Source organism: Echinococcus granulosus, assembly GCF_000524195.1.
Source record: "Echinococcus granulosus chromosome Unknown EG_S00006, whole genome shotgun sequence".
In the NCBI taxonomy this organism is placed as follows: domain Eukaryota; kingdom Metazoa; phylum Platyhelminthes; class Cestoda; order Cyclophyllidea; family Taeniidae; genus Echinococcus; species Echinococcus granulosus.
In genome coordinates, this window is record NW_020170386.1 from 92,297 (window position 1) to 102,311 (window position 10,015).

The 10,015-nt window shown below is 38.7% G+C and overlaps 2 protein-coding genes across 2 annotated transcripts in view; one reads left to right on the forward strand and one right to left on the reverse strand. All coding sequences in view use genetic code 11, as the record gives it.

The window, feature by feature from the left end:
• Positions 1-680, forward strand: part of EGR_01507 (Neurogenic locus protein delta) — a gene marked incomplete at both ends in the record, with an annotated part of 6,160 nt that extends 5,480 nt beyond the window's left edge. The window contains one exon of the mRNA XM_024490756.1: positions 308-680. Within this exon, the coding sequence (XP_024354621.1) occupies positions 308-680 (373 nt within the window). The remainder of the gene's footprint in view (positions 1-307) is intronic.
• A 4,582-nt stretch (positions 681-5,262) lies between these two features.
• EGR_01508 (hypothetical protein) overlaps positions 5,263-10,015 on the reverse strand; it is a gene marked incomplete at both ends in the record, with an annotated part of 7,336 nt that continues 2,583 nt past the window's right edge. The window contains 4 exons of the mRNA XM_024490757.1: positions 5,263-5,516; positions 5,772-6,029; positions 7,272-7,668; positions 9,473-9,747. Of these exons, the coding sequence (XP_024354622.1) occupies positions 5,263-5,516; positions 5,772-6,029; positions 7,272-7,668; positions 9,473-9,747 (1,184 nt within the window). The remainder of the gene's footprint in view (positions 5,517-5,771; positions 6,030-7,271; positions 7,669-9,472; positions 9,748-10,015) is intronic.

Here is a 10,015-nt window from a genome sequence, read left to right on the forward strand (position 1 = left end):
TTGTAATCCTATCTAATTGTTCTCGATGACGATTGACAGCAGTGCACTAATGAGGTTCAAGTAAGACTTGTCTACAGTGTAAAGGAGTGGCATTTTCGCCTGGTGATATTTGCAGATAGCCCGCTTACTTCAAAAATTATACATTCCCAATAGGCGTAATAGATGGTTTTGTTTAAAACTCCATGGTATGGAACACAATAATTGGGAATAGATCAAGATTTTCATTGATGGAAATACATGAAAATAGTAGTTGAGTGGGAACAGAGGGTGATTAAAGTATGGCTAAGGCTTTCCTTTTCGGATGTAGGCGTTCAAAAATTGGGCGACCAAGTATAGCTATTAAGTACGGGGAGCAGCCAAAAAAGTATGCGGGGAATACCGATGGGACTGAAAGAATTGAGGCAGTTAGCAACGAAATTTACGGGGACGCATCTGCTGACGCTGTCCATGTTGAAACCTTATCAGCCGAGGACGAATATGCGATGCTGGATGAAGCATCACTACCTCAAGTAGTGCGTAAATCCTACGAAGGGGCAGTTCGCTACGCTTCACTTCTATGGGCTAGTCCACCTGACCAAAGTCTGGAAAAAGCTACAGAAGATAAGGCGATGATCCCATCCCCACCACTTGTACCTCCGAGACCCAAATATAATGAAATCACGAGGCCCCTGATTCGGTAAAAAAGTACATCATACTCTCCCCTCCCACTCTTCATTTCTACCAAATTGTTAACAAAATTTTTTACATTAAATAGCAAAATATAATGCCAACAAACAAGCTCCAATAAAATCTACAAGATACTAATCCTAGCCTACGGAATAACTGTTTTTGAATATGTGCACTGTTTAGTCTTTTTGCTAGTAGTATCTTCATTCGATTAATTCAGGTACTAGATTCGGTAATGGGACTAACTTGGATCACATCTTTCGCGTGTTAATAGCTTCCTTAACGTAGTGCATAAGATAACATAAGTTGATTAATTTGCCTGTATCTCATCTACAGATCGCCCTTTGTGAAGAGAGGAAGCCAAATACCCTTGCATGATCGGCCATCGAAAAACATTTATGAACGCACAAAGGATGAAAAAATGGAAGAAAGGCGTGCACCTCTTCCGTGTAAAGTAATGAATGCGAACTTAAAATCAAAGACTATCGTAAGGCGAATCCTCCAGCCCTAAAACAAGTAAATAAAATTATCTGCTGTCCGGCATTTTTTTTTCATGAGTCCCTCAAATACTTGATCCATACTAGGCCTAAATCACTTCATGCAGTTAGCTCTAATTAACTCACTAAAAGTTACTTTTGAATTTTCAAAAGTTAGAACTTGTACACGGGGATCCCTACGAGTACTAATGCATTCATACACCGCTAACTAATTGGGAATACTTAGGTATAAACTCTTTAAAAGGCTACACATTAGTACCCTTGCGTTCTGCTCAGTAGAGCCCAAATTTAGATTTCTTTTGCCTTGCGACATGCAACTATCTGAACTATCTGTCACCTCAAGAATGATGTTGAATAAAAATAAACTGTATTTAATTAATTTAAACTTAAAAAGGGCAGTGTCAGAATGAGCCCTTAACCATACCCATAGCCTCCAAAGCACTGCATGCTAACCACAAATCTCTCATCCAGATGTGACATATGACGACATATTGCCATTGCCATGTACACACATGCGTGTAGCACCCAGAGCGAAAGTACGACTAGCGACGACTGAAGAACCCTATCACCAAAAGTACTAGGGGCACTGCCATGCATTCATGCTTGTTATGCTTATTATGCCATCTAACAATTTGTAATATGAATTTACAACTGTATCTGAAATATACATTCGTGCTGTAGTAACTCTTATGGCTTGCATCATTAATTCACCATTGCTAAATACTGGGTGTTCATCTCGTCTTAGAAAAAGCCAAATTGCTGTCGTGAAAAAGGTGTTTTAAACACACCAGTTAAGACACCCCATCCTAAAAAGGCAATGATTAAAAAAACATTGTAATGCGTTGGTAGTCTGCCTGACTCTGCATTTAATTAAGTGGGGATTTATGCCCCTACAGATTGTGATTTCCTGATTCCGTGATTTTCATGATTTCAGGATCATGACGGCAATCTCAGCTCAATATTACATTAATAATCTATCTTTTGTCATAAGCATATAGCCTTTCACAATTTTAAGAAAGGCAAAGGACCTAAAAGCATTTGTTGGCATTCAAACGTTGAATCGGAATGGGATGGAATATTTAAAGTTAATTTAGAGAGTAGAATTTGCAGTATTTCTGCCAGATGTCAACATGTTTCAGGCATGTAAACTCAATACCAAAAGAGAAAGCTGTTTTACGGTTCTTTTTAGCATCGAGGTATTACATTTCCTTCTTTGCCATTCATACGCTTAAAATATCTGTCACTAAAGTCACTTCTTAGTAAAGAGCCACAACTAAAAACTTTGACCCTAATTTAAATTGGGCCACACTATTAGTAATTAAAAAACGTATTATTTTTTTAAACAGTTCCGCAACAACCCAAAGCTTTGTTTTAATTCTCTATTTTGCTTCAAGGTTAGAGCCTAGAGCGGCCTTATTTGTAATACTTATGTTGTTTCGATGTTCCTTTCAGAGAGGAGGCGGGCCTACGTGTCGAGCCTCCCGACTGGGGAGTTGACGTCTTGCGACCCGGAGAAGGGTTTCGTGTCCACGCCTTCCTGAACTTGCACTTGCTTTCCCCATCTACTTTTCCCAATGCACATGACAAATCTAATCCACCTGGGTATTCTAAGAGTATGCTGACCAAGGAAGAGGTCCACGAGCCCCGTTCTGCATGTGTATCATATGTATTAAGCAGACGTTTACATCGTCTATGATGCTGCATAGTTTTTTACACTTGTATGTTCTTGTGTTTTCAATATGACATGCCTAATGATGTTCAATTGCAACAAATTTCTGATTATGGTTACTTTGAGTCTTTGTAACTGTCGTGTTGTGTGCAGTCCTGGAATTGTGCTCAACGTAGCACTCAATACAATTACCAAGCATGTGTAAAATCAATTGCACTTTATTTTCTCATATGGTAGAAATTTTCTCAGTATATACAGTAATGGGAGTCATGAAGGATGAATACCATTTGGAAGGTTGGGGTCGATTCTGTTATTCGCTACATATTCTAGAACTTGTTTTAGGAATTTGTTACAAACTTAAAGTGATAGGTTGGATTTACTCTTTCGATTCTCCGATTAGTGGTGCATAAAATAAATTCCGCCCATGACCTTTAAATTCGTTTCTTCCAGTTCCTTGAATGTTGGGATTCAAATTCTCTTTTTTGGTTTTATAATGCACATGGAGGGTCATACAAACTAAAGGCATGCACTTGTTACATTTTTTTAGTTTGGAAGTCAGTCTTACCGTGAACTGGACTAAACATCGAGGGCTTTTCTCGGTGCCAACTATAATTGAGAAAATGAGTGAAGCAGCGTCGGTACCTGTAAGGAATACTAGGTTCTTTGGCCTTCCCAATTTCATCTATACATGTGGTCAGCTATTTATATTCAGTTACCCAATGTTACGACGTTGCCTTTTAAGTTGGCATATATGGCTTACCTTTCTTCTACTACCACAGCTCATGTTATGTAACGATTGAATATCACTATCTTTTGCGGGCAGAGAAAAATCGGCTAATTTGATTCGAAGAGTAATTTTTGGCATCTGCAGTCACTGGAGCTGCTATTGAGATTGTCGTTTTTAGATTTATCGTCGGCCGTGATTATCAATACCATAGATTTAGGAAAAACGGAGAAGCTAATCGATTGGGAGTTGCCATCATCTGACCTTTAAGTTCCGCATTGGAAACTGATTTCTACTGGTTTTATTTTTCCCTTTTGGCACTTCCAACAAGCTATTTGACAATTCTTTCCGTACACAGTTTAAGTGATGCTGGAAGGTCATTGTGTCATTCGATACTCCTAAATTTCGGTTTTTCGTTGCTTTATTGCATTCTCCAAAAGAAACGATTTAATTTTAACATTTGTGTTTACTACAACCTTTTAGTAGATTCTAGGTACAGGATTTTAGTAACTTTAAAAAAACACGAGGAGATGGTTTTAATTCCTCATGGATTTATGTTTACATGAAAACACTTGGAATATAAACAACTATTGAAAAGTAACTTTAAGCTTACTATTGTCGGTTGGTAGCATCAGAAAAATTCCGCATTCGCTACGGTTGCCGTGATTGCATTTGCATTGGTCGGTCGCTATCGTATCACTTACTGGATTTTATGGTTGCGGCAGTGGAACAACTATTTTGATGGAATCCATATCATTTCTACTAAAGTGTATTGGCACTTTGCCACTCAGCAGATGAAGTTCAGTGGTAATTTGTCAGGGATACAGTAGTTAATTTTCAATAAGTCGAGCTAATATAACGTTTCGTGAGTTTTGTACGCTCTCAACAGGAGATTGGAAGTCAATAATTGCCCTTACTACTTTATTACGACGTTTGAGAGGATTCCTTTTATTTTGGAAAAAAGCGGGGTTAACCATCTTCATAACATGGTTTCTTGTGTTTTCATAATTGGGAGAATCAAAAAATTAAATTAAAAATATTTTGGTCTGACTTAAACACCGAAATCGACCCACGCATGGGGGGAGCTATTAACCACATGTAGATTAATTCTCCACATCCTACCCGGAAGAAAAAAAGGCCTTGTCTCAAAACTACCATAGCATAGGGAAGTCACTATCCGGTTTTACTATGATGGCTGCGTAGACAGCTGAAACTCACAAACAGTGATTCGTTCATGTCCTCAGTCAGAGGTATCTTATAACTGGATTTGATGGTTTCTTAGTGTTTATTGATGGACCATAAGAAGTTACCAGCATTAAAGTGTCGCACTAACAGCGAGGTATTTTCCAAATTTCAACAACTACTAGGCTGTCTCAAAGTCATGTACTTAGCTAGGTGGATTTGCCACATAAAACTGACTGGTTGACCGTGATATGCGTAAAAATAGGATTCGTCAGAATTAAGGTAGGATGAATACATATTCAATCAAGACTGTGAAAAGTAAATGCAGTTTTTTACGAAGGTCAAATAAACAACGGATGTTTACAAATGAATCCGATGAAGCAAAGAACGTTAGATACATGTAAATGATGTCCACATATCCATACCTGAGAAACTACAATTGAGTATTGCTAAATGAACATTGCGTCCTGTTTACGCGTGTGATATATTGCAGGATAGAAAATTAGTAAATATTGTTAGATTTACTAGACTGGTGATGTGTGATTTCTGTTGGGGACTTTCATTTCCTGCCTTCGAATGGAGGCTGGAGCTGAAGGTAAGAGACCCTTGTTGGTCAATTTGCAGTATTCAACTTCATAAGACTGTAGTTCCTTGTCGCGATCATATAAGCGAGTCAGAACTGTGATAACAACAAATATTGCCACAATAATACACACAGATGAGCCAATTCCTATCGTCACTGAGTGATCCTCATGGACATCGTCCCCGCATGTAACACCTAAGAATGATATTGAGGATTTGCTAGCATCATGTAAGTAAAGTCAAGCGATGTCATAAAACCCGTAGATTATCTTAGAGGTGGTCCGAACATCGCAGTGCATTGAGAGTGCAAACAGGTTTTACTTGGCATGTAATTAAAGTTTTATCAAAATTGTCGTGGAAATGAAACCTAGTCAACTTTCACTTAGAAATTAATCTTTTTGTGCTCAATAAGGTATCTAGTTCCGGAATGCGCGGATCGAAGAGAGCCTACCTGCTCCAGTAAACATGTCTTGATTAAAATCTCCAAACGACTGAAGTTTTATATGGCGCGTCGTGAGGACAACGTAGATTACGTTTGTGTCATTGAGGTAGATGCCTTGGTTCCCGGTCCAATTCAGAAACCCTTCTCTCGAATCAGCCAGGACTGATGTGAGGAGAATGTGTCTGCTGGAAGCGCATTGGTAAAAATCTCCCGCTCGTGCACGAAACCTCTCCATGTTTTTGCTGACTGCTATGAGTTCATTTTTACCTACAAAGTAAGCCATGCATTACTGCGGTGACAATGTTGTGAAACAAAACTCATTAAGAGTGTTTTTTACTATGACTAACCTACGATGATAAAAGAGTTGGAATTTTCTTTTGATACCTCCAAATGTCCGAGAATATGGTGCAGAGTTTTCAATTAAAGTTATTTTTATACTCCGTATGCACGTGCATTTGAAAATTGTTACCACTTGCCCATTATAAATGCAAGAGGTTATCATGCGCGACAAAACATCTTAACCACAAAATAGGGTGTACACACAGGATTTACCAAAATGCATTGTAATGAAATAAAAATCCTATGTCATCGTAAAGCAGGCTGTTAGTACTCTTCTACAGAATCTAATCCAATTTTTGGAGTTAACGATGCAGCACGTACACTAAAGCATAACCAACGGACAGAATGAACTTGGCACCGTTGGCACTTTATCAAATGACTCCAAGGCCCTGAGTGGGCTATCGTTGGGGTCTGCTGTTTTCGAAAGGCATTCACGCTAGATTTTCTATTTTAAACGGACTTAGACAAACCGTAGAAATGTTCTTTTAGAAATACTTCCATAACAAATTCGCAATATCATCTTCGACAAAGTTGAGCGAAATAGATATACATTTGCAAATATTTATTGCAAGACCTATTTTTTCATCAAAGGCCCATTCATTTTTAGTAAGCATGTTTGGAATTCGGAACTATTCGCATTATTAGACCCACTTTTGACATGAAATTTCCGATCAGCCCTTGTGAACTAAATTGATGCAGTTCAGAATCTCTTCAACTTTGGAATTACGGACAAATATCATTTACTACTACGTGGTTTTACTGATTTGTCTATGTCTCCAATAATTTGACTAAGTAATCTAACAAAGTGATTAATGGTAACCTATACAAACCTGCCATATAAGTATCAGTTTGAGCATTAAGTACCACTGAGAGTGTTTTAATTGTAAATGCCTACCTTTGAGTCGTCCCCGAATATCACTCGAAATGATCAGCACAATTTCCACAAAAGGTGGGAATGAAGTAGTACATTTTTCCGTCTCAAAAAAATTCTAAAGTTGTGCTTATGTACCTGATAATTTCAACTAGCTCTGTGTTAACTTGTTACTTTAACAAATGTCAAAATAGGGCGCCTAATAGAATTGTGCAAGGCATTAAAGTGGCCCGTCTCATTTTCTCCTGATCTAATGTCTCAGCCATTTACAGTAATGGGTATAATCACGATAGACTCACCGATGGCTGATTGGGATTTGGAGAACGAGGAGAGACAGTACGTAAGTTGGATTTTAGTGAGACTGAAGGTACCCGAAAGTGCTCCAAGATGGGCACCGACACTACTCCACCCTACCTCTCCGTCCTCATAGTACTCGGGCTTACGACTCCATGTAAGCTCCAGCATCCATGGGACGCCGCCTTCCACAGTGTCCAAATAAACGCCCATCTTGCGAGTTCTGTTGCCACAAAAAGTCATGCCAGCTTCCGAAATTATTACTAGGCTGGTGTAATTACGCTCCAGCTTCTCCTTCACCTTCTCAATCTGAAGTGGCCGTGATGCGTTCCTTGGGGTTACGGCGGGGAAGTCAGATGAAGTGGCCGTAGGTGGTGCAAGTGAAACAATCTGACAGTTCAACTTCAATTAAAAAATGTTGTTTTCTCACAGTCCACCTTATTGCAGCAAGTAAATATGAAATGCTACAAATACTTTCATTTGGCTTTCACCTGTGTCAACAATTAGTCTCGTAAAGCCGATTTTGGCTTGTCCATTAGTGAAGGATTTAAAGCCTCCGAGCTACTTAAAGCCCAACTCCCGCAGTTATATTAAGACGGTTCCATAGATTATGATTTAATGATCCCCATAGTCGCACCATTGGTATGGACCTACAACTAAATGATGATATATATTAAATGGAATGAAAAGAATGACTCATTCGTAATCTGAATTATATTTAAGGACGTGGGATTTTCGGCAGTGTTATTTGGCTTTGGATAGTTTGCTGTAGTAAAGAGACTTGTTTTTAAGGAAACACTTGGAATACTCCAGTTTATGCACCCGAGAATGAAAATCGGATCAAATTTACGCATGTACCCTGACGGCCAGATGCCGAAAACTGATTCGCAAATAGCAAAACCATTACTCATGGGAAAAAAATCAGTTCCGATTCGATGGAATTGATAGTGCGGGCGAGACGACGATTCAACTAAATGGTTATTGTGGATTTTATGCCGGATCCTTTCTCGACAACCCGACATATAAGATTTAGTCTTATGAAATGATACCTGTTTTGCAATGAGTAATCCTGTTTTCACAGGAAGATGCGTTAAGCTTAAAGAAGATCTAAATTTAAAAAAATGCATTAAATAATACTTCCTACGTTTAATTCAAAATTGTCCCTCTTCACAGTCCACATAAATGTAATGTAAGAATTGAGAATGTATAATAACTACTTTAGTTGATACCAACTAGTTTGCTCAAAATTTGGCCGTCATTCAATTCCAGGATTCCACCACCAAATTGAACCACTGCTTACACACGAAGATGTGGTATTACAGACTTCAGCAACGTATTCGATTATTTCAAGTGCTAGATATCCATGAGCACAAATAAGTATGTTCAGCTCAGAAAATGAATCTTCACCATTACCCATCCGAGCTGCATTAATTCTTTTCTTCAAAAAGTGTAATTGACTCAACATTGTACTGTTCAGATTGCGTGATATGACCGAGGTAACCCGAATGGCCCACGGAAAAACATTGGTGCCTTGTTCTGTTTAGACAAATGAGCCGATTAATTTGTCATTATAGCTATATGTTTTTGGCAGGGAATCTCAGATGTGATTATTTTGGTCCCAACTTCAAATAAGTAGAATTAGTTTTAATGTTATTTAGAACTTACAAGAAAGGAGTCACCAAGTATCAGCATTCTTACCAAAACGCCATGTTTTCTTTTCCACCAAAACCTGACGTTTTGATATAAATGCTAACACCTGGATGAAAATGAAATATTTCGCTACTAGCATTTATTAAATCAAGCAACTATAGAGACTCGACAAACTATGATAAGCCTTGGTATAAATGCATCACATTTAGTCCCCTTGGTCTTCCAATTCATTGGATCGACAGGTGAATCCGGTGAAGTGTGTTGAGGCCATCTTCTGGTACTTCCCCAAATCTAACATTCGCAATCATAACTTCCCTCGTATGAAGTGCGTATTCGTTCAGATGTAAAAAATTTCAGTTGGTGTGCTGTTGAACGTGCAACTCGTCCATCAAGAATTAGTCATACGGAAAGGAATCTTAGCAATCGAAATATCGAGGTCTATTATTTTGTAAAAAATAAACTATCCGATTTTAAAAACCCCCCTATTTATAATCATTCCCCCCAGAAGGATTTTTCATGTCTTCATAACATCTATAATGCTCTCAAGTAAACGTACCTTCCCATCTTTTCCGGCGTAGAGGAAGCTGAGGTGTGCTTGCATTTCCAACAGCATTCCTATCATAGACGCGTCGTGAGGGCACAAGCCCAGATAGCGGTAAGATGGAATCGACTGCCAAATTCGCTCGTATGTGGAGTTAGCGCTATCGCCAGGGGTCTGGAGCAGTTTCAAGCATTGGTTTATTGCCTCTCTACCCTCTCTTTCTTGCGCCTTTCCAGAGGTATCCACAACCATCCCTGCAGAGTTGACGCACCACATAATGTTTGATGTGCCTAATGTAAAAAAGTAAACAAACTACTTTTATTTCGTTCTGCTGAAGTATTCCACTTGCCCATTTGTCAATAGTAAATTTAGGTCGAAATTTGGGTTGACATTGGCAGGAAAAACAATTTACTATTTCACGATGGCGTACCACCTAACTAGCCAATTTCCAACTTATTTTGGCGTTGATTTTGTCAGTAGCTCCACCAGACTTAACTGATGAATCACATGGTAAAAGAAATCCATTGTGCCCCCTCCCAAGTTTTATGACAAAACACC